Source organism: Chionomys nivalis, chromosome 8 (genome assembly GCF_950005125.1).
Source record: "Chionomys nivalis chromosome 8, mChiNiv1.1, whole genome shotgun sequence".
Classification (NCBI taxonomy): domain Eukaryota; kingdom Metazoa; phylum Chordata; class Mammalia; order Rodentia; family Cricetidae; genus Chionomys; species Chionomys nivalis.
The window spans coordinates 45,975,479-46,000,799 of record NC_080093.1 but is presented as its reverse complement, the minus strand read 5'-3'; the positions used below and the strand labels follow the sequence as shown (position 1 = coordinate 46,000,799).

Genomic DNA, 25,321 nt, shown 5'->3' with positions numbered 1-25,321 from the left:
AAGTTAGCACGATCCTTCACTTTCAAAGATTACACAAACCAGCAGCATAGAAGGAAAACAATTCCTTTAGAAGCATGCCATTCTCAGGTACAAGTGACAGCAACCGAACACTGTGTGAAATAAGACAAATGAGGGTAAGACGGGATCAGAGTCGAGGTGGGGAGAGCCGACACAGCATACGTGGCTTCTGGGGTTTGTTGTATAATGTGCGCAGGATAAATAGGGAAATGCTAGCAATTCCTGTGCATTCCTTACAGTCCAGATGTTTCTATATATAAACCTTGCCTATTTAGCACCCCACGAGGGACATCAGAAGCCCAAACAAAGGGCCAGCATCTCTATAACCTTCTGCTTCTACTCCCTAGGTCTCATTCCCATTACTTGCTTTGAGAGAGAGCTATACTTTCCCATCAAAGGACTTGTCACCAAGGTAGGTTTTTTTATTTCCAGTTTCCACTGGCTGGTAAGGCACTCTGTGGTTACTTTAATAGGCTTAGCCTTCTGACTTTCAGACGAAACTGCCCTCATGTGTGCATGCAATTGATGGGCAATCTGTTAGATGACAGGCTCTAAGTCTCAGGGTGAGGCTACAAGCAGTCTCCTGTCTTCCTATGGTGCCTTGTGTGCTGGGAGCCATCCCAGTGTTATGAATTATAGGTCCTAGTTTTCTCGAGACTCAAGTGATTACCGCTGCTAGTTGGAAACCAAAGCTTAGGCCAGTGAGTTTATTCAGCAGCTAAGAGATGAGGGGAAGCTTGAACTCACAACCATCATGCTGCACTGCTTCCTCCCCTATCAGTTATTTTGGGTGGCCAAGTTGAGGAAATGTCCCTTATCTGGGAAGTAGCTGGGGGCCTCCTACTCACCACAGAGCAACACAGAGCTTGTGTCTCAGAACTGCCGTTTATTTACTGGCCTTCTCTTTTCTAGTGCAATGTCCAGAAATGAAGGTTGTTACTCAACGTTAGCAGTGAAGCCCTGCTGTCTAGCAGAAAAAAAAATAAAATAAATTCCAGCTTTTTTCTTTTTTTCATGATTTATTTTTATGTGCATTGATGTTTTGCCTGCATGCATGTCTGTGTAGGATGTCAGATCCCCTGGGACTGGAGCTATAGTTTATGAGCTGCTGAGAATTGAACCTGGGTCCTCTGGAAAATCAGCCAGTGCTCTTAATTGTTGAGCCATATCTCCAACCATATTTACTTTATTCTATATGTTTTGCCTGCATGTATGTCTGTACAGAAAGCGTATGAGTGCCCAGAGAACAGAAGAGGGCATCGACATTCTTTGGAACTGGAGTTAGACAGCTGTGAGCCATCATGTAGGTGCTGAGAACTAAGCCTGGGTCCCCTTGGGGAGCAGCCAGTGCTCTTAACCACTGAGCAACCTCTCCAGCCCCACATTTTGGCTTTTTGATCATGGATGTATGACTGACTCTCTTGTTTATAAAACAGGCCTATCGCCACCTGTCTGTGGGAATGCTATGAAATAACTGAAGGCTGCTTTCTCCACTTCCTCCCTTGGCCAGGGAACTCTTTTTTTCCCTTTGTCTACAGCTCTTGAGTTACCAACCCTGTGTTTATCAGTCCTGGCCCGCTTTTCTTTAGCTACCACTTTCACACACCAGCCAGGGACTGCCTCTCCTCAGCTGCAGGGCAAAGAGAACACCTTCATCAACGCACAGCCCTCCTAGCTACTTCATTCTAACAAGTGTGCTTCAGGCTGGCCTCAAACTCACTATATAGCCCAGGCTGGCCCCAAACTCACTTTATACCCCAGACTGGCCCCAAATTCACTTTATAGCCCAGGCTGGCTTCAAACTCACTTTATACCCCATACTGGCCCCAAATTCACTTTATAGCCCAGGCTAGCCCCAAACTCACTTTATAGCCCAGGCTGGCCCCAAACTTACTTTATAGCTCAGGCTGGCTTCAAACTCTTAATGTTACTCCTACCTCAGGACTGCAAGAGCTGGGATTACAGATATGACCTATGACACCTAGTTAAATTAACATGTTATTTCTTATGGGGCATTATTATTTGGTCAACTAAAATAACTTTAAAGGCTGTAGGAATGAGGGGGAAAGTTTGCCACAGTGACTGCCACAAGGTCAGAAAACCTGACTATAAGTTTGTAAAACCTCATTATTAGCATGGTTATGGGTTGTATAGGAAGAGACAAAATGAAGGTAATTGTAAGGGTTAGAGAACTGCCAACCTCCTTCTTTTGATAGCGTTCAATATTCAATTATCTTTCAGCTTACAAAGTGCATATTGGAAAGAAAATCTGAGAGGATGTTGACTTCAGCAGCGTACCCACACCATTCCTGCTTGGCGGCCTCCTTCAGCTCGCTGTGCCTGGGGTGGGCTCAGTTCAGGGGCTTAGACTGGCTCTCTCTGGCAGAAAGAACTATACCAGATTGGAAGAGGGTAGTTTTACCTTAACAAAGGCTAGGGCACTGGGTGTAGGATGGGCAGCTCTTCAGATAGCAGCTGCATTTTTTGTACTCTTGGGGCTAAGGCAGCTGAATTGCTTCCCCTACAGTGCCCTCTTGTGGCAGGCCTGCACTACAGCACATAGCAGCAGGATAAGGAGTCTGACCCGAGCTGTACAGACAAGTGCAGGTTAGAATGAGTGAGCCATCTTGCATATTACATGTCTGTCCTGGTAGAGGTTCAAGTGCCTAAGAAAGATCAGGAAGTCAGAGTCTACACCAGCAGCAGTTTCTGTCCATATACTGACCACCATGACAACCAGTAGCACACAGCTTAACGAGGCTTTTCAAAGAGATATTCCAGATCTGGGGCCCGCAGTCTCTGCTCTTTGTTTTTGTTTTTGGTGAACTCTCTCAGCAGTTCCATGACTTCATTTTCAAATATTTCTGGAGCTGGTTTTGCTTCTGCAAAAGAAGGGTGGGCAGAAAGAATTGTACCATAATCAATGCTCACGTGAAGACTTGGAACTATGAAGCTGCATACAGTGCTCATGCCTGTAGTCCCAGCACTTATGAGACTAAGGCAGGATGATTATTGCAAGTTCAAGACCAGCCTGGGTCACAGAGTGAACTCCATGCTAACATGGGCTAGAGTAAAACTCTTATCTCCAAAACAAAACCAGGGGCTGAGAGATGGCTCAGCTGTTATAACTGCTTGTTGCTCTTGAAGTGGACCAGAGGTCACTTCCCAAACACCCATATCAGGCTGCTCACAATTACCTTTAACTCCAATTCCAAGAGATCCCATGCCCTCTTCTGGCCACCTACAGGCACCCACACACACATATCAATAAAAATATAATAAATTTTAAGGGCCAACTCAAAGGCTCATGGGTAAATATCTGCCACCAAGCCTAATAACATGAGCTCAATCCCTGGATCCTACATGGTAGAAAAGAACCAATTCCCACAAGCTATCTTCTGACCTCCTACACACACACACACACACACACACACACACACACACACAATTTTTAAAAGAAAAAGTAAATTTCTTTTTAAAATCTAAAAGCAAACAACAACAAAGAGCAAGGTGAAACTGGCAATTGCCAAAACAGATGGATTAGACCATGGGCCTCCAAATACTCTAGGCTATACCAAGGTTGGTAGGGTTGGTAAACCATGTTGGCCTACCTTTGTAAATAGTTCTGTTAGTACAGCTGCTCTCATTTGCTTGCATATGTTCCAGGCTACTTTGTGCTACAATGGCAAAGCTGAGGGATGACAACAGAACTCATATGGCTTCATGATTAAAATATTTACTATCTGATACTTAAGGAACAAATCTGATGACCTTTTGCTTATGCAATCTTGGCTACGCTGCTTTGCTTTGCAGTTGGCCTCAGTTGTCTTCTGGGTTACCCCCTTACCTTTGGTTTCAACATCACAGTATCACTTAACTTGACTCCTCTATAGTTTGACAATATAACATGTAAAATCCCAGAAATAATTTACCTTCTTGCCATTCTTAGTAGGCTGATAAAATCTTACACTATCCTGTCCTGTTCACCTTGTATATGAATACCCTCTGTCCTGTATCTCCACATCATAGATGCTGCCCATGCACTGGTCACTTAGACACCTTAGTTTTTGGAATATAATAAATGTAGAAATATTGCAGGTGCCGGGCAGTGGTGGCGCACGCCTTTAATCCCAGCACTCGGGAGGCAGAGGCAGGCGGATCTCTGAGTTCGAGACCAGCCTGGTCTACAGAGCTAGTTCCAGGACAGGCTCAAAAAAAAGAAAAACAAAAAAAAACAAAAAAGAAAAAGAAAAAGAAAAAATATTGCAGGCTTATGTTCAAGTGACCACATTCTTTGGTTTTAGTTTATTTGCTTGTTTGTTTTTGAGACAGGGTCTCACTACATAGATCTATCTATCCTGGAACCCACTATGTAGACCAGCTTGACCTTGACCTCACAGAGCTCCACACGCCTCTGCTTTCTGAGTAGTGGGATTAAAGGCATATGGCACTATGTCAGGCTATGTAACCACACTTTGTTATTCAATAATTGACCCAAAGCACGAGAGCAGTGATGCAAAAAAGGCACTGGGCACAGACATGGACAAACACATTCATTCTGGTGCTGTGCAGCAGGCAACACTACAGGGCACATGGGGAAAGCTACACAGGCCTTGGAATCATCCAGTGTTAGGAATCCTCTGAGGATTTTAGAATGAATTCCCTACCAATAAAGGGAGACAACAGTATTTTTATTCCTTTGTGTTTTGTGGTGCTGGAGAATGAACCCAGGCAGGCCTCATGTGTGCTCTAAGGAGTTCTGCCATTGAGCTCTACGTCCAGCCCTCCTATCCTAAGCTACAATCTCCCTGAAACAAAGCTCCACTTCTTCTCCTTATCTGTTAGGAATCCTTGGGTATAAACGACATAAATTACCTATAGAAAACTTAAGCAAATAGGAATTTTTTGGAAGTAACAAGAGGTCCATAATATGATCATAAACTTGCAGAATGAGATGTTAATGGACAGGCAAAGGGGCAGTAAGACAAAAAAACAAAAGTGCCAGTCTTGTCTAGTGGTAGGAGTCTGGCAGCATTCACCACCTTCAACCTTTCTTTCCGTACTAGAGACACTTGTTTAAGATGCCAATTACAAGCAAAACTTCCTGCTAACAAAGCTTAGATGGCAAGCTCCAGAAATAAGCTAAATAAGATGCTAGAAAGAATCCCTTTAAACCAAGACAGATTCTGTGACCCAGAGCCTGGCACCCAGTGAGTGTTCTGGGTGTTTTGCTGTATTATGGATTTGGGGGTTAAAATATTTATTTTTTTTGTGTGTAGAGTATTTTACCTGCAGCTATATTTGTGATCTATATGCATGACTGGTGTCAGCAAAGGCCAAAAGAAGGCAATGGATTTCTAGGAACTGGACTTACAGCCATTTGTGAGCAGCCATGTGAATGCTTGAAACCAAACCTGGGTTTTCTGCAAGAATAGCAAGTGCTCTTAATTGTGAAGCCATCTCCACACCCCAATTTTATTTTTTAAAAACTGTGTGTGTGTGTTCGCGCACGCAGGCACAGACAAGCTATGGTATAGCCATGGAGACTGGTTCTTTCCTCCTACCTTGTTTCTGTGCTGGATGTTCCAGGCTGGTTGGTCAACCAGCTTCCAGAAGATCTGCTGTAGGAGTGCTAGCATTATATACCACTTAGCTGTGGTGGTGTGACTCCATAATTCTAGCACAAAAACAAGTGGATTTCTGTGAGTTCAATGCCAGCCTGGTCTACGTAGAAAATGCCAGGCCACCTAGAACTGCATAAAAGACCACATCTTTTTTTAAAAAATATTTTATTGCCGGGCGGTGGTGGCGCACGCCTTTAATCCCAGCACTTGGGAGGCAGAGGTAGGCGGATCTCTGTGAGTTCGAGACCAGCCTGGTCTACAAGAGCTAGTTCCAGGACAGGCTCCAAAGCCACAGAGAAACCCTGTCTCGAAAAACCAAAAAAAAAAAAAAAAAAATTTTATTTATTTATTATGTATACAATATTCTGTCTTTGTGTGTGCCTGCAGGCCAGAAGAGGGCACTAGACCTCATTACAGATGGTTGTGAACTACCATGTGGTTGCTGGGAATTGAACTCAGGACCTTTGGAAGAGCAGGCATCTCTCCAGCCTCTAAAAGACCTCATCTTAACAAACAAATCAACAACAACAACAAAACAATAAAAAATCATGTTCTACTGCATGAGCTTTTTACATGAGTTTCAGGGATCCTACCCAGGTCCTAGGTTTGTGAGGGAAGCGATTTTACCTGCTAAGGCATGCAGGAAGAACAGCCCTGGCCTGTTCTGGGTTTTGTGTGACAGTCAAAATAAAGTCCAGGAGTTTCGGGCTTCCTTTTAGAGTGCAGAAGAGCTGGAAAGGACCCACATGCACCTTAACAGTAAGAAAAACCCTGACAGCAAACAGGACTTTCCTTGACATTGACAGGGCTGAGAGCACAGTACAGCAAAGCATAAGGAATACAGAAGGTAAGCCCATCAGACAAGAAACTGGACAGGGGCACTTGCTGGGCTGTGACAGGAGGAGCCACAGGGTGTAACTCAAACAGACAAGAATTCATAAGCCAAGCATGGTAGTTCATGCCTTTAATCCTAGCATTTAGGAAGGAGAGAAAGGCCAATCTCTGTGAGTTAGGTCAGTCTCTTCCAATGAGTTCCAAGCTATTCAAGGCTACATAGTGAGATCCTGTCTCCAAACAAACAAACAACAACAACAACAAAAAACCCCAAACAAATAAAAATCCAGCTACATCTTAAGTAACTGTCCAAAGCCTAGCATGAATTAGCCTAAGAATGCAAAGCTCTGGGTCCACACACCCACATGGAGCTAGCTCTTCCCTGAAAGGCCTCCCCTGGATATGCCCTAATGGAGTCTGGGTTCAGAGTAGGAAACCAGGAGGAGGAGGAGCACAATCCATGTGGTCAAAGAACATGAAGCTCAACTGGGGACTTTCCTCTCTCGGAAAGAACAAAGGTAAATTTGTTACTGAGAACGGGTAAATCAATCTTGTCTCTCTAATATGTGCTGGAAGAAGAGTCAAAGGGGAAAACAAACATGTAGGTCTGAGGGTGGGACAGTGTCACTGAGCAACCTCACCTCTGAGCTAGGCCACGGGGGTTGCCCGAGACCAAGACTGGACAAGGAACAGAGAGGACATTCTTGCCACCCTTCGTCTAGCAAGGTCAAGTGGAAGGTACAGGACTCTAACACTGAGGAAGGCCAGAGCATGCAGAAAGAATCCCTCTGAGGCCCAGAAATAAAGGAAGACTGAAAGTTGGAAATGGAACAGAAACACTGAGAACATTCTTTAGAAATAACTTCTGCCCTGAGCACACCATGGGGCTGTGCGGAACATAAACAAAGCAAAACAATAATCTAGTCTGAGCTTAACTTGATTCCCTACACTAACAGCCTAGATGCTGCATAGTTCCTCAAGACAGACTCTATATACCTTGATCTCCAATGCCTAAGTATCGAACATTCAGTAAGACACAGGTGTGTAGGCACATATCTAAAATCCCAGCACTGGAAAAACTGAGGCAGAAGAATCAAGAATTTAAAATTAAAGCCAGGTAAGGTAGAGCTTGCCTTTAATCCCAGTACTCTGGAGGCAGAGGTGAGTAGATCTTTGTGCATTCCAGGACAGCCAGGGCTACACAGTGAGACCCTGTACCAAAAGGGAAAAAAAAAAAAGATTTGAAGCCAGAGTAGGATACACAATGGAACCCATCTCAAAAAGCTAACAAAGGGCTCAGTAAGTAAAGCTTTTGGCATGTAAGCATAAGGGAGGGCCTGTGTGTCCAGGACTTACATAATCCAAGGATGAAGGCACACATATGTGATCTTAGTGCTACTCTAACAAAACAAGAGAATCCCTGAAGGGCCTAACAAACTAGGCAAAGCTGTTTGCCATGCTTGAATTCTATTCCCGAAACCCACGTAAGGGTAAAAGAGAACTAACTTCACACTCAGACCTCCACATGGGTATTGTAACATATGTATACACACACTCTCTCTGTCTCTGTCTCTCTCATACACATACACACACACACACACACACACACACACACACACACACACACACAATTGTTTTTAAAGCCAGCAAACAAAAATGTGATGCAGGAGCTGGAGAGATGGCTCAGCAGTTAAGAGCATCTACTACTTCCCCAGAGGACCTGAGTTTGATTTTAGCACTATGTCAGGTGGCTCACAACAACCTGTATTCCTGTTCCAGGGGATCCAATGCCTTTGGCCTCCACTGACACACCAGCACTCACATGTGCATACAGACACATATACAGACACATGACAAAAAAGAAAATAAATCCAGGAGGGAAACTACTGTGAGAAATCCATAGTGTCATTGGCTAAATGGCTCAAGTTCCCACAAAAGAAAACTACAAGAAAGCAAGCAATAGGAATAGACTCAGGGATAATTTGCATCAGGACTCCAGGTAAGAATTTAAAGTAATTATGACGAACATTAAAAGCTCCCATGGAAAAAGCAGGCAAAGTAGAAGAACAGATGAGGCATTTCAGCAGGGAGTGAGAAAGTCTAAATGTCATATGGAAATGCTAAAAATAAAGCCACAGTGGCAGCAATGCAAAATGATTTCATGAGGCTCATTGTGACATCTGACAAAGAGAGAATCAGTGAAAGAGAGGCCAAGAGATGATGCCAAACACAAAGGACCCAAACTGATTCCCAAAGAGACAAGAGGAGCACACAAAACTGTAGACACACATCATTCAAAGTGCAATCAGAATTGCAAAAGAAAAAGAGGGTACGAAGGAGACTGAAGAATCTTCCATTAATAATCAAAAACATAAAAATCCAGATCCAACATGTCCAGAGAACCCCAAACAGAATAAATACCACAACAAATACCTAGACATAGTAATATAGTTAGGATGGGGAATGTTCCTCCAAGGACAATGTCCCCATATGTCCCCAGCTTACTACTACTGGGAGGAAGTGAAAACCTTGGAGGTCCTAGGAAGTCTTCCAGTCATTGGAGATATATTCTCAAAGGGATAACAGGATCCAGTCCCTCCCTTCCCTATCCCTCAACACACCTGATACATGCTTTCTGGCCATGAAGTGAACACCGCTTATCAGGTTCTTTCTGCTGCCATGTGCTGCCTCATCTACTTACCTCAGTTCTTCCAGCACTGGCGTTCGTCACCCAGAGAACGAACTCCCAAAACTGTGAGTCAAACAAACCTTTCTAAACTGAGCATGTGTTTGCAATTCTAACTACTCAGAAGGGCTGAAGCATGGAAGTTCAGCAGTTTGGGGCCAGCCTGAGCAACAAGAACTCATCTCTTAAAGAATAATTTTAAAATATCTTTTTATTTTAATTTTGGATTTATTTATTTTATGTGTGAGTGTTTTGCCTCTATGTATATGCATGTGCACTATATATGTGCCTGGTGCCCACTGAGGCCAGAAGTGGGTTACATGGAACTGTAGTTACATACTGACAGCCTGGCAAAAGACGTATGTCTTCATAAAGCACTGAAAAACAAACAAACAAACCTGTGAGCCTTCAGTTCCATACTCAAGATAGGGAATTCAAATAAGCCAATTTGTGCTACAAGTACAGGAAGTTCAGCAGAGGGATTATGGCAGGATAGGAACAGAGATTTACATACAGAAACAACCATCTCCAGAAATGGCCAAAGTTAATGAGAGTAAAACACATATTTTGAATTATTTTCTTTTACTGTACACAATAAAACAACAGAAATGTGTTCCGGGCTTAGAATAAAGGTCAAAGTAAAAAGAATGACACAGCTTAAGGCAGTGCATATGTGTGTGGGGTGCACACTCTGTTGTAAAGGCCATACATTATACATGAGCTTCACAGGTCTCAAAATCAGACTATAATTATTTAAAGCTGTGTATTGTGAACCCAGGAGCAATCATTAAAAACCTAAAAGCACATAAGAATACCCACCCCCATACACAACCAAATAAAAGGAAAAAAAAAACACATGGAAGAAACAACAAACAACCAAAAATGGTAGAGTTTAAGTCAAACACATTGAGAATTTAGAAAATATGGAAGGTCTAAATCCACTGGTGAAAAGCAGAGACCATCAGATGGGATGAAAAAAGAAAGACTGTGTATTCTGTCTACAGAAAAACTCAATTTAGACATAAAGACAAAGACAGTTTGTGATTTTACAACATATGCACTCCAGCTGGTAATGGAAGGGTACTCAGACAAATGTCAAGTACGAGGGAGGATTGCCACTGCCAGGCAGAGAGCTACGGAGCAAACAAGGCCCTCAAAAGCCGAGGGAAACTGGCTATTGGCAGGTCAATAGGGAACTCAGCCCTCTACTGAAAGGAAACAAATTCTTGAAAAAAAAAAAAATGTCAATGGGCTTTGAATTAGATTGTTCCCCAGTCTCCAGATGGAATACAGCACACCTGACTCACTGATTTCGGAGTATGAATATCTGGGCAGAGCTTTTTACCCACAGAACTATGAACCAAGAAATAGCTGTGGCTTCGAGTTTAGTAGATGTGTGGCAATTGCTTACAAAGCAAGAGGAAAATAATCCAAACAGGAAGCTACACACCAGGCAAAAACTAATCAAAAGAAACCTGAAGGTCCAGCAAGTTGGTTAGTTGATCAAGACACTTGCTACCAAATCCTAGGACCTGAGTTTAATCCCTGGAACCTCCTACAAGTTGTTCTCTGACCTCCACATGTACACTGTGGTATGCACTCCTCCTCCTACACACACACACACACACACACACACACACACACACACACACAAACGTTGGGGGAAAAAAAGCCAGAGTGACTATACTAACAGACACCTCAAAGCAAGTATCATTATCAACAATAAAGACAGAGCAACACAGTGACAAAGGAAGTAATCTTAGGAAGAAAATATAACAGTACCAGATATGTTTCCACCTAACGCCTGAGCCCTGACAATATGAAGCAAAGACCAAGAAAGGAGAAGGGGGTGACAGACGATCCATGAAGGGAACAGATGTCAATGTCCCTCCCTCAGTAACTGACAGAATAGGCTCAGAAAATTAAAACCATGTAGAACACATCAACAACCTCCTTGTCTCAGTTGTCATTTACAGAATGCTCTACCCACAAGAATAAAGACACAAAATTAAGTGTATACGGAATATTTACCAAGTACTTGTATTTCAGGCCTGAAAGCAAACTTCAACAAAATCTGGCAAATTCCCAAATACGTGAAACTTAAACATACTTCTTAATAATTCATAGGCTGAACAGAGTCATGAGAAAAACTATAAAGTAATTTGAATCTTAGGAAAATGCAAGATTACATTAACAGAAAGTTCAAACAGTGCTTAGAGCAGTGTTTCTCAACCTGTGGGTCACAATTCCTTTGGTGTTGAATGGCCCTTTCACAGGGGCCATATGTCAGATATCCTGTATATCAGATATTTACATTGCAATTCATATCAGTAGCAAAATCACAGTTATGAAGCACCAATGAAATAACTTTATGGTTGGGAGTCACCATAACATGAGGAACTGTATTAAAGGGTCACAGCATTAGGAAGGTTGAAAACCACTCAGTTAATGGTATGGGATTTCCTTCTGTATGTGTGCACGGCGGCTCAGAGGCAGTGAACAGACTTCCTCCACCATGTTGGACTGGGCGGAACAAGCAGGCAGGCTGTATATACCCTAGTAACGGTGCAGCTTAAGTTTTTAAGACGTATTTAGCATTTTAAGAAGTACTTCTGGTCAGAAAATAATTACAGCTATGCAATAAAGACAAATTCAGATGAAAAAGACCTCTAAATGAGACACAGTGTGTTTAAAAAATGGACATAGGCTTGTTGGGAAAGAGAAGAAAAGGAGTACAGAGAGTTATAAAAGAAGTAAATGGTTTATAAAAAAATGAAACAAAATCTTTAAAGAGACAGAGTGCAGACAGTCCTAGATTGAAAAAAGTAAAAAAAGAATCAGCCATGTAAAGATAGAATATGCAAAGAGAGTCTAGATTATATATACTATTGTGTTTGCTTTGGATTTTTTGACTGTGAATGAGCTAAGTACAGAGAGACATTTTATTGCATGGGCTGCTAAGCTAAACCAACTTACAGACTTTAAAGGTAATTTGATTTCAGAATTTGGGTCTAAGGATATGCTACTCTGGAAAAAGGTTTTTCTTTCATTTCCACAGAGGATGGGAACCTGTGGAATCTTTCCAGACTGATGTGGTTTGATGGACCAAGATCTCCTGAAAAGCCACCTTGAACACCCCTCAAAAAAATACTACTTCGCCCAATAAGCAGCAGGAAGAAGTTTGGACAGAACTATGCCCATATTCCCAAATATTGTCTATAAATGTTTATTTACATTTAAAGGGGGATATGCTATAGAGAGTTGCATTGGTATGGATCTTGCTTTATTGATACAAATTTAAGGTCAATTTGTTATACTGAATATATATTTCTGCTCTTGATTAAGGTATTGTATATGAAGCTCATTTAAAAATGTAATGTATAATTAAGAAATACAGGCTAATAGATAATCATCTATAATAGTCAAGCTTGTAGTCATGTTAGATAGATTTTCTAGATGTACAGAGATGTATTTCAGATGAATAGGCATTCTTCAAACCTTTCAAAGACTACAGAATATGGCATTTAAAATGTTTTAAGAATTTAGGATTTATCACAACAATGAGACACATCTGCTCCTGGCAGCACCAATTACTTCAAGAGGAAGATGGGCATCGAAGAGGCTCCTTATGGAGTTGGTTAGCCATTTGGGGAAGAAACTGCTCTTGCCTGGACTGCTTAACTGGATATGCAGGACCTGCAGAGAAATGACTGCTGACGTTGCCTAAAGGAGAGATGGTCCTTTGGGGTTCCTGCTTCATCAAAGAGTCTGCCAGACATTCTGCAAGACACAGAAGTGACTGACAAACTGCCGATATAGGCGGAACTATCTTTGAAATTCCCTGCTTCAAGAAAAAGTCTGCTGAATACTATGGTCCTGTAGGCTGAAGATGGATGCCCCAATGGCAGAGAAGAACCCTGGGTAACTGTCCAGGCAGAGAGATGTCTCTGTCAACTCTATAGAGTTTTGGAAGTTGCTTACAATGGAATTCCTGTTTACTTAGGTAATATGATATCCTCTGGAGTCATTAATGGAGTTGAAGAATTTATAGTTATACTTTTCCTTAGTTATAATAAAAGATAAAATAGATATAAATATTGTAATAATTATTGCTTGATACCTGTTTTGTTATATGTAATTTACTATGTTAAAGCCTTCTTTTTTGTTTAAACAGAAAAGGGGAGATGATGTTGGATTTCCCTCTGTACGCTGTGATTACCACTGATAAATAAAGGAACTGCTTTGGGCCTATAGCAGAGCTATAGGGGAACAGAGCTAGATGGGGAAAAGTAACCTGAATCCTGGGAGAAAGGAGGCAGAGTCAGGAGAAGCCACGTAGCGCCACTGGAGCCAGATTGAACTTTACCTGGTAAGCCACTGCCACATGGTGATAAACAGATTAACAGAAATGGGTTAAATTAATATGTAAGAGTTAGCCAACAAGAAGTTAAAGTTAATGAGCCATGATTTAATTAATACAGTTTCTGGGTAATTATTTTGGTTCTGGGTGACCGGGACAAACAAGCAGACCTTCCAACAGGTTAGAGGGACTGAATGTTTATTTATGGTGGAAAAGAAGGTCTCTGATGAGCTTAGCTTCTACTTCAAACAACTAGGAAATGCCAATCACACTTAAGAAGAACATGAGTAACAACAGAAACCAATGGAACTGAAAACTGGAAACAAAAAAAAAAAAAACACCAATAATATAAAACACATTGCCCTTAGAAAGGAAAAAATGAAATTGGTGGCGACTTCTGGCAACACTGATTTAAAAAAGGGAGGGAGATAAAATACAAATTACCAATAATAGATATAAAAGATACCTATTACTATTTATTTGCAGAGAAGGGTGGAGGTCTTACTTTGTGGCTCTGGCTATCCAAGAACTCCCTATGTAGACCAAGTTGACCTCAAACTCACAGAGATCCACCTGCTTCGGCCTCCCAAGTGGATTAGAGGTATGTGGCAGCACACCTGTCTTATTTTTAGTAAGTGTGTGAGTATATAATGGGGAGTGCACAAATGCCACAGCATTCACTCAGAAGTCAGACGGCAACTTCGTGAAATCGGTTCTCTCCTTTCACTTTTATGTAAATTCCAGTGATTGAACTCAGGTCACCATGCTTCAGCAACAAGCAGAATCACCAGCTGAGTCTTAGAATAGGTCCAGGAAAGATACTACTCCAGCTCCTCTAACAGTACAAGGAAGAAGCCATTGCAAATGAAGTCCTACCCATACACCTGACAACTTAGATGACATGGCAAATATTTTGAAAGACAAATGACTGGATCTCACCTCAGAGGATATATCTGTAATTGTTCAATCTCTATTAAAAAATATTAGCTTCATAGTTAAAACTATCCAGGAGGAAAAACCATTGGCCCAGAAAAATTCACTAGCAAAATTTACCACATATTTATGGAAGAAGTAACAGCAATTCTAATACATCCTCCTGAAAACAGAAAAGAGTACTTCACAACCTATCTCATCAAAACCAGATGACAACTTAGGAAATATCTATACAGCAATATTCATGGAGACAAAAGATCTTGAACTGTTAATAAATCAAGACTCTAATGTTAATTTTGGAATATAAGGCTGGTACAAAATTTGAAAGCCAAATAACATATTAATAAACTGATATGAGAGTGACTTCTTTCTAATCTGTTGCTTTCATTGGTTAATTAATAAAGAAACTGCCTTGGCCCATTTGATAGGTCAACCCTTAGGTGGGCGGAGTAGACAGAACAGAATGCTGGGAGAAAAGAAGCCGAGTCAGGCAGTGGCCATGATTCTCTCACTCCAGACAGACGCAGGTTAAGATCTTTCCTGGTAAACCAGCTCGTGGTGCTACACAGAATATTAGAAATGGGTTAGAACAATATGTAAGAGCTAGCCAATAAGAGGCTAGAACTAATGGGCCAGACAGTGTTCAAAAGAATACAGTTTCCGTGTAATTATTTCGGGTAAAGCTAGCCGGGCAACCGTAATGCAGCCCACCGCAGCTCATACAACAATAAACTTGGGTGGTAGACTCACTTCACCAAGGAAAAAAAAAAAAGGCATCTAGCCGGGCGGTGGTGGCGCACGCCTTTAATCCCAGCACTTGGGAGGCAGAGGCAGGTGGATCTCTGTGAGTTTGAGACCAGCCTGGTCTACAAGAGCTAGTTCCAGGACAGGCTCCAAAGCCACAGAGAAACCCTGTCTCAAAAAAACCAAATAAATAAATAAATAAATAAATAAATAAATAAATAATAAAGGCATCTGTATTTTGAAAGAAAATGGCCCCCAAAGGGAGTGGCACTATTAGGAGGTGTGGCCTTGTTGGAGTAGGTGTGGTCTTGTTGGAGGAAGTGTGTCACTGAGGATCAAGGCTTTAAAGTCTCACATATGCTCAAGACACACCCAATGAGACAGACCACTTCCTGTTGCCATACAAGACGTAGGTCTCTCAACTGCTTCTCCAGCACCAATCAGCCTACACACTGCCATGTCCCACCGTGATGACAATGGACTGAAGCGTGCAACCCACCCTAATTAAATGTGTCCTTTCATAAAAGTTACCATGGTCATGGTATCTCTTCACAGCAATAGAAAACCTAACTAAGACATCACCATTCAAGATTTAAAAGAATGGAGGCAACCAACAGTCCTACCCATCTATGATATCTTTGAACCATAACAACCAGCATGGCATGATAACTATTAGGGTGCAATAATGGTACTCATACCTTAGCAGTAACTAACAGTTCTCTAATTGGAATTAAGACCTGCTTAGTAAGAGGGAAACCATGTCTGGTACTGGAAACCTAGCCAACTACCCAGGGGTAGTGAAATCATAGATCTTGAAGGAGAACCTACAATTGTCACTTCACTACACTAGCATAATCCTAACTATATTCTAAATATCTGTTCTGAGGCCCACAGAAAGAACAGTTCTCACCCTCCACCAAGAAAATTTCTCCTTTGCAACAGAGACCATTACAAAAAACCACAACTGATCAAAATGAAATTGTGGAGCCCAATGCCAACTACAACACAACTCCTGTACCTAAAATTCAGGGACATTGTGAAAGAGGGGGCAGAAAGATTTCAAGAGCCAGAGGAACAATGAATTTGCTAGCAATGAATCTCCTAGCAATGTCAAAATATACCCATGAAGTCTCACCAACATGGCTGTCATGTTGACAATACCAAGTGACTGTAATTGGCCCCTATAGTTCATAGGGAGTGGTACTATTAGGAGGTATGGCTTTGTTGGAGTGGGTGTGGCCTTTCTGGAGGAAGTGTCACCATGGGTGGTGAGCGTTGAGGTTTCTTATGCTCAGGATACTGTGCAGTGTCTCAGTTGACTCCCTACTGCCTGCAAGATGTAGGATTCTGAGCTACTTCTCAAGCACCATTTTTGCCTGTGCCACCACGCTCCCCACTATCATGATAAAAGGACTGAACCTCTGAAACTGTAGATGAGCCACCACAATTGAATGTTTTCATTTATAATAGTAGCTGTGAAGTTGGGTAGTGGTGTCATACACCTTTAATCCCAGCACTCGGGAGGCAGAGACAGGCAGATCTCTGTGAGTTCAAGGCCAGACTGGTCTACAGAGTGAATTACAGGACAGCCAGAGCTACACAGAGAAACCCCATCTTGAAAAACCAAAAAGAGCTGCCGTAGGGCTGGAGAGACGCCTCAGCAATTGAGAGCATTGACTGTTATTCCAGAGGACCTGGGTTCAATTTCCAGTGCCCACATGGCAGCTCACAGCTGTCTGTAATTCCAAGATCTGACACCCTCACATAGACATACATGCAAACAAAACACCAATGCACATAAAATAAAAATAAACTATCTTAAAAAAAGAGTTGCTGTGGTCATGGTGTCTCTTCACAGCAATAAAAACCCCAAGACACAAAGTGTCTCTTCATAATTTGTCCCTGGCAATCACTGGTAAGTAGCTATTGTCCCTGTTGTTTTGTTTTTCCTAAATATAAGCACATAGAAGGTGCTCTTTGGATCTTAGCATAAACAGTGGAAACTATGGTCAGTTGCCTATTTATATAATGGCTCATATGCAAAAAAGACTTTTTTTATTTTCTGTTTTGAGACAGGGTCTCATTATGTAGCGTTGGCTGGTCTCAAACTCAGAGATCAACCTGCCCCTGCCTCCCAAGGACTGGGATTAAAGGTGTGCACCACCATGTCAAGCAAGACTGATTTTTAAAAAGTTGAGGGGGGAAATCCAAAAGAATAATACTTCATGATTGCAAGTATATGAAGTTCAAATCCAATGTTCATGATTGACATTAACTGAGACACGGGCACACTCATTTGTAGACCTGCTACCTGTGGTTGATTACACATTATAGTTGCAATCTACAGTTACAGAGTTATGAGAGACCATATGGCTTGCAGTACCTAAAATATTTACTGTCTGGCCCATACAGATAAAGTATGGCATAAAAGTACACATACCCACAATCCAATGATTCTTCTGGGTATTTATCCAAGAAAACCTGCAATCTATTTTCATAAAATCTGTACACAAATGTTTATAGTGGCTTTGGTCATTATTGTCTACAACTGAAAAATGCTAAAATCCCTCTACAGGTCAAAAAATAAACTGTGGTATAATCCACATACTGAAATATTACTCAACAAACAAAAGAATGAACTACTGACATAAGCAACAAAGGTCAATCTCAAATGTCTAAGTCAGCACCAAACTTGTCCTACATAAGGCTAGACAGCAAAGTTTTTCAAATAACCAATTAAGCATCTAGACTCCTATTTTTTAAAAAAGATTTACTTTATCTTTAATTGTAATTGTGTGAGTGTGTACATGAGTGCCATCCCCATAAAAGGCCAGAGGTGCTGGATTCCCCTGGAGTTGGAGTTACACAAAGTTATGAGCAGGCAGTCTGCTTATAGATTACTATGGCCATTACACTAACATGTTAAGTCACAGAAAACTGATTGGTCTGCAGCCACACGAGCACAAAGAGAGCAAGAAAGTAGGGAAGCCCACGTCCCATAATGGACCCAGAAGCCAGCCGGGCAATGGCAGGTAGCCAAGGCTCTCTGAGACGTTTAATGAGAAAATATGAAGGACCGTGGCACGGGAATTCTATAACCAAATGAATGGCATGGAGCCTGATGGTGGCTGGCTAGAGCCACTGGAGACCTGAGCCCCATGAATCGGGGCGCCAACTGTAGAAGTTAGCTCGATTCAGGAAATAACCAGGCTAGTTAAAAGATAAACAATTATATTTTTATTTATTATAAGAGGGAAAACTCACGAAAGAGGAACGAGAAGTCCAAGCTCAACTGTGCTATGCAGTGAGGGTACCATGGGGGGGGGGGCTCTGAGTGTCCCAGAAAACCACACCCTAGCTTCCCCATCTGAGCATTACCCTGAGAAAACCAATCTTCATTATGTCTGTGGCCTGCAATTCAAAAATGCTTGATCCATTTGCAGTCTCTGTTCCTACTTCCTTATACTTTCCCTTTTACAAGAGCCCTCACCGCTCCCCCCACCCCAGGATTAAGGTAGATTTTGGACAAGAGCCCTTCATCTTTTAATTGAGCAATTGAGCTGACTTTTTGAATAAAACATCATCATCCTGACTAGGAATGGTGGCACATGTCTGTACTCCCAACACTCTGTAAACTCAGCCTTGAGGACGCTGGGGTGGAAGGATCATGAGTTCAAAGCCAGACTGGGCTACATAGTGACAAAACAACCCAAAAATATTGCCGCCTTTACTTTGATGCCTTGTCTCTCAACTGAACTGGCTTGTCCTACAGGAAACAACCCAGGATATTTCACCCCGTTCCCAACCTATTCTTCAGTCTTTCCTTTGATCCTGTGAGTTTTTTTTGGGTTTTTTTTTGTTTGTTTGTTTGTTTGTTTGTTTATCGAGACAGGGTTTCTCTGTGGTTTTGGAGCCTGTCCTGGAACTAGCTCTTGTAGACCAGGCTGGTCTCGAACTCACAGAGATCCGCCTGCCTCTGCCGATCCTGTGAGTTTTATAAGCTTTACTATATTCCCTTTTCACCTAAGTCAGAGTGTACTCGATCTGTCTCACAAAAAGCTGAACTGAGGGCAGGAAAGGCACTTGCTGCAAAGCTTGATGACCTTAGTTCAATCCCTGGAACTCACAAGGTGAAAGGAGAGAACTAAGTTGTCCTCTGACCTTAATACACATGCACATGTGTGCTTGCTTACACATGCACACAAAATAAATAAATAAATGTAAAAGAAAAAATGTTTAAAGAAACAACTGATTAAACAAATTTTGTACATTCTGGAAAACTTTGAACAGTGTTTAGGTTTAGTGTCTATTACATAAATAAAAATGATGAAAACAGGGCCTGACTTTGTGGTGCATATAATCCCAGCATTCAGGAGGCAGAGGCAGGCAGATCTCTGTGAGTTCAAAGCTAACCTGGTCTACATAGAGAATTTCAGGACAGTCAGGGCTACACAGAACAATCCTATCTCAAAAAAAAAGAATTGCAAAGATACTATTTCAGACTCAAATTGGTGTGTTCTCCTGTCATCATGAAATGCAGTTTATCATATGGAATACCTGTGGCCCAGTAGTAAATATCCCAGTCATTGCTAGGCTCGTTAATCAGGCGATCATAGAGGTTCAGTTGTTTCTCTGTCATGTTGTGCAGATATTCTTTAGCAAAGAGGCTAAAAATGAAAAGGAAAATGAGGCTGTCAAGACTGCCTTATTAAAGAGAAATGACACCCCGAGTCCTCTTCCCCACTACCTAAGAAGAATGCAGTTCTCCAGCATCCCCCTCTTTCTGCTCTCATAGAGCAGACGGGCTCTTTTGGTTTCTATGGATTCATCAGTTCTTTCCTGCCATGGAGGCAAAGGGATTTCAATCATGTCTTTTTGAGAATCTGTTGGGCTGTCACCTCTGTAGAATCGTCTGAATGATGTCACACTGAACAAAGGAGACAGCAGGCTCTGCTTTGACAGCACCTGAAACAAACCACAAACATCTTTATAAGACAATGGTTACTATTACTGCTATTTATTCAACACATAAGGTGCTAAATGCATTAGATTTCACTTAGTCCTTCTGCTGATTCTGGTCCCTTTATAGCCAAGGGAACAGAAACCAATGAATCTAAGACTTAGAGGGGATAGTCTCTGAAATAGAACCACAGACACATGTTCATAAATTGAGCAATACCTCACTCTACAAGACAGAATAAATATTCCAGAAGTATTCTTAATGAATCTTTCCAGAAATTATCCCAGCAGAAGCACATCTCCTTTTGCGTTCCTTTAAAACTGTTTATTTGTGCTCCAGTTACTCACCTGTTAAACCCTGAGGATACCTAGTTCTCTAAAGACTCCAGACCTAAGAAGGGCATAAACTCTAAAACATAATGAGAAAGGTGGGATGATGGCTCAGTAAGTAAAGTGCTTGCTGTGCAAGCATGAGGAGCTGAGTGCAGACCATGTAAGAGCCAAGCATTGCCAGGAATGACATCCTTCAGCTGTAACCCCAGTACAGGTGGATCCTAACAGCTTATTGGCCAGGGAGTCTAGCCAAAACAGAGAGATTATGTCTCCGGAAATAAAGTGAAAATAGAGGAAGACACCTGAAGTTGACTTCTGGCTTTCACACAGAAAGTCTGGCAAGCACTCTCCTCCCTTCTCTTTCTTCTCTCACATACACACAATTATATCACACATATACACAATTTCTTAAAAAAGACACAATGGTATGGTGGTAATATAGACAGAAGTTTCTGTCCCACCTGGTCCTACACTCGTTCAGTCCCAAAGAAACGCAGAGGCTTATATTAATAATAAATTGTTGGGCCTATTAGCTCAGGCTTATTATTAACAAACTCTTACAACTTACGTTAACCTGTAATTCTTGTCTATGTTTAGCTATGTGGCTTGGTTCCTTTTCTCAGTAAGGCATTCTCATCTTGCTTCCTCTGTGTCTGGCTGATAACTGCATCTCTACCTTTCCTCTTCCCAGAATTATTAGTCTGGTTGCCCACCTAAACTTCCTGCCTGGCTACTGGCCAATCAGCGTTTCATTAAACTAATACAAGTGACAAGTCCTTACACTGTACAAGAGTATTATCCCACAGCATGGTAATGTTAGCAAGAAGGCAGAATAGGAAGACTCACATCCTCCTTGATACCAAACCCTTCCAATAGAGATACTGACTCAACAACTTCTACCTAAGAGGGAAAGGTAAGACTCCTAGAAGGTATCCAAAAAAGCTGAATCTAAGTGCTATAGGAAGGGGCACCTGGCTGGAAGCTGTAGCAAACAAAGGTGATGGTTAACACCAGCAGCATTCTCTTGCCATGGCCCCCATTCCTGTCTTACTGTAGAATGAAAAAAAAAAAATCACAACTCCCAGCTTTTCCTGGAGAAGCAGAGCTGGAGTGTCCATCTAATGCTCCAGTGTCTCAGGCGCTGCCTATGGGGCTGTTTTTTGTCTCTCTTGCCTCACAGCAGTAACAGGACACAACCCATTCCAGACACTTAGGGACCATGGAGACCAAGAGAACTGAGCTGCTTACTTTTGGTGCAGAGGAAACCTTACATAGCAGACAAAAATCTAGTATTGTTTGGGAGCCTCTTCCCCAGGGCTCAGGGAATAGTGGAGCATATGGCTAATGTTCTAGAGCATGGGGGTTGATATTCCCTAAGGGACTGGTTGGTTTCTATTTTGAATAACTTACAACACTAATAGAACCAGCAAACTCTAGAAGTCCAGCAGCCACTGAGCATAAGAGAGCAGAACAACTAGCTAGGTATGGTGCCTCATGCCTCTAATTCCAGCACTTGAGAGGGTATAGCTGGGCTACTATGAAGCTGAGGGACTATAGTGCCACACAAAACAGAGGAGGCGAGGAAAGGAGGAAGAGAACTTTGAAAACAGACATTTCTGTTGTAAGGTAGCTCCAGTAAATGAATACAGCATGCTTTGAAAGCGCAGTTTCCTATGCCACAGCCTAAGCATTCTAGACCAGCATCTCTAGGAAAAGGCACTTGAAAATACATTTTAGGGGCTAGAGAGATGGCTCAGCGGTTAAGAAGACTGGCTGAGTCTAGAGTTCAATTCCCAGAACCACATGGTGGCTCACAACCATCTATAGTGGGATCTGATAACCTCTTCTGGCATAAAGTTGTACATCCATCTAGAACACTTATATACGTAAGTTTAAAAAAAAAAGAAAACGTAGCCGGGCGGTGGTGGCGCACGCCTTTAATCCCAGCACTTGGGAGGCAGAGGCAGGTGGATCTCTGTGAGTTCGAGACCAGCCTGGTCTACAAGAGCTAGTTCCAGGACAGGCTCCAAAGCTACAGAGAAACCCTGTCTCGAAAAACCAAAACAAAAGAAAACGTATTAAAAAATTTTTGTGTGCAAACGTGGGTGCATGTGTAGAGGTCAGAGGAACATCTCAGGTGTCAGTCTTCACCTTCTACCTTGTTTTGAGAGTTTTCTTTGTTGTTTTCTATTGTGTGTGCCAGCTAGCTGGCTTGTGAGCTTCCAGGGATTCTCTCATCTCTACCTCCCATCTCATCATAGCAGCACACTAGGCTAGCCTTGAACTTACTAAAGAACCTTAAATTTCTCATCCTCTTGCCACCAATCACAGTGCTAGAATTAGAAGCACATGGCAAACTCAGGACTTTCATGCATTATAGGTGTTGTATAGCAATCTCCCCTATGATAAAACCTTCAATTTTGGAGGGAAGCTCATTAAAACACAGGATGTTGCTGTTGTTTTCTTTCTCTTCTTTTCTTCTCCTCCTTCTTCTTCATCATTATCACTATGTAGTCCTAGCCAGCCTGGATCATCATCACCACCATCACCATCATCACTATGTAATCCTAGATGGCCTGGATCATCATCATCATCACTAAGTAGACCTAGCTGGCCTGGAACTTGACATCTAGATCAGGCTGGTCTTGAACTCAGAGACCCTCCAGTTTCTGCCTTATGCTACCATACCCAGCCAAGACACAGAATGTTCTAAAGCAAGGTAATATATCCTGTTCTACAGGGATGCTCCTTAAGCTCAGGAAATAAACAACTCAAAGGTTTCAGGAAGTCTCTAAAACTAACCAGCTATACAAGGCCACGCCCTCCTCACATATAACTTTAGCTCCAGGGATCCAACAATCTCTTCAGCTTCAGTGGGTAGCCATACTCACAAGTGTGTGTAAGTACACACACACAAACTTAAAAAAAAAATCTTCAAATAAAAGCATATTCTAAGACATCAATATCCCATACACAAGGAGTAAAAGAGAGAAGTTTTTGTATGCAGTTAAAATTATCAGTTTAATAAACTTAGAAAATATTCTAGGTAAGCCCCATCGTACCACAATGAAAACTCCTATAGAAGAGACTCAAAAGAAAATGAGATTGCTGAGGCTAGAAAGATAGTTTAGCAGTTAAGAGCATTTACTGCTCTTATGTAGGACTGGGGTTCAGTTCCCAACATCCACAGCAGGTGTCTCATACCCACCTGTAACTCCAATTTCAGAAAATCCAACACCCTCCTCTGGCCTTCATGGGCACCTGGACACTTAGTAGACATAAACTTATGAAAACACATACATATACTTATATTTTTAATCTAAAAGAAAGAGAAAGAGAATGGAAGGAAAGAAAAGAAAAGAAAAGAAAAGAAAAGAAAAGAAAAGAAAAGAAAAGAAAAGGAGATTCCCTACATGCCAAGACCCTGGGTTTGGGACTTACCACAAAAAAAAAAAAAAACTGTCACACGAGATGAAGAGCATTATATAGTATTAAGGGTTAGCAAGGCCGGGCAGTGGTGGCACACGCCTTTAATCCTAGCACTCGGGAGGTAGAGGCAGGCGGATCTTTCGAGGTCAACCTGGTCTACAAGGGCTAGTTCCAGGACAGGCTACAAAACCACAGAGAAAGCCTATCTCGAAAAACCAAAAAAAAAAAAAAGTTAGCAAGAAGGTCTAACAATCATAACTATATGTAGACCTGACACTAGAGAACTCAGATCTATAAAACAGGCAGGGACAGATCTAAAGGGAGCAAAAAAAAGCAACAGACAGATTTTAATACCATACTTTCAATAAGGGAGTGGGACATCCAGACATAAGCTAAGTTTATCTGAGATATACAGACATTCTACACAACGGACCATGTATTTCTCTCAAATGCATGGATGGATGAACATTCCCAAGAGCTCACAAGTTATGTCACAAGTCTTGACAAATTTAAGATAAATCCTAACTACCTTTCACCAACACTGAAATAAAACCAGAAAACTTACAAACATACAGATATTTAAAACCACACATTTGAACAACCAAAATGTTACAGTAATGAAAAACACTTTACTTTTTACTCTCGAAGCAGATTAAAGCCTACCATACAAGAAAGTGGAGACCAAAATAGTACCTAGATGTAAATTTATAGCGGCAAAAGGGTTAAGCTTTGAAAAAAAAAGGGCGTGTGTGTGTGTGTGTTGATTCAAGCCTATAATACCAGTACTTGGGAGGATGAGGCAGGAGAATTGCAAATTTGAGGCCAGCCTGAGCAACACATTAAGACCGGTTAAAAAGGGAAAGAAAACACTAAAGAGTTTAAGAATAGGGACTAGAAATGGGCTTTTGGAGGCGGTTCGGTAACTGTGCCTGGGAACTTAGGTAAGATCTGAGTTTTCTCGATGACTGACGACTTAACCACATATTACCAAGTGTTATGCTCGAGCACACCGTGCGCTCAGCAAAGACTCGAAAATGACCAGCATGTCCAGCGACTGTTTGCGCCTCGCCCGGGGGTGGGGGGGTGGGGGGAATCTTTCCCTTGAGGGGTTGTGGGGTAGTTGAACTCTTCCTACAGTCTCCACGACACAGAGGAGGACAAAACAGCCCTAGCTTGTTGCCCGCCCCGAACCCTAAATCTTCGGCTATCTCACCCGCGCCAGCGTCGGGATCAAGGTGACCACCGCCATGTCTCCCTACAGCACCGGAAGCAGGCAACAGGGGCCACTTGGCCAGCTTCCGGGAACTCCCGGCGGGCAGTCTGCTGATTTCACCAGTGGAGGTGGCCCTTGAGCCGGAAGACGCGTCCCAGCGTGTGGCGGAAGTAGCGGTGCGTGTGACG

At 42.1% G+C, this 25,321-nt stretch overlaps 1 protein-coding gene across 1 annotated transcript; it reads right to left on the bottom strand.

Annotated features, from left to right (window-relative positions):
* Positions 1-884: 884 nt before the first annotated feature.
* Positions 885-25,288, bottom strand: Sdhaf2 (succinate dehydrogenase complex assembly factor 2). Its single transcript, XM_057777265.1, has 4 exons — positions 25,134-25,288; positions 19,947-20,164; positions 19,757-19,866; positions 885-2,900 (listed from the first exon to the last, which is right to left on the bottom strand). The coding sequence occupies exons 1-4, from the start codon at positions 25,167-25,169 to the stop codon at positions 2,770-2,772; spliced, it is 495 nt and encodes a 164-aa protein (XP_057633248.1). The 5' UTR covers positions 25,170-25,288; the 3' UTR covers positions 885-2,769.
* Between the last annotated feature and the right edge of the window lie 33 nt (positions 25,289-25,321).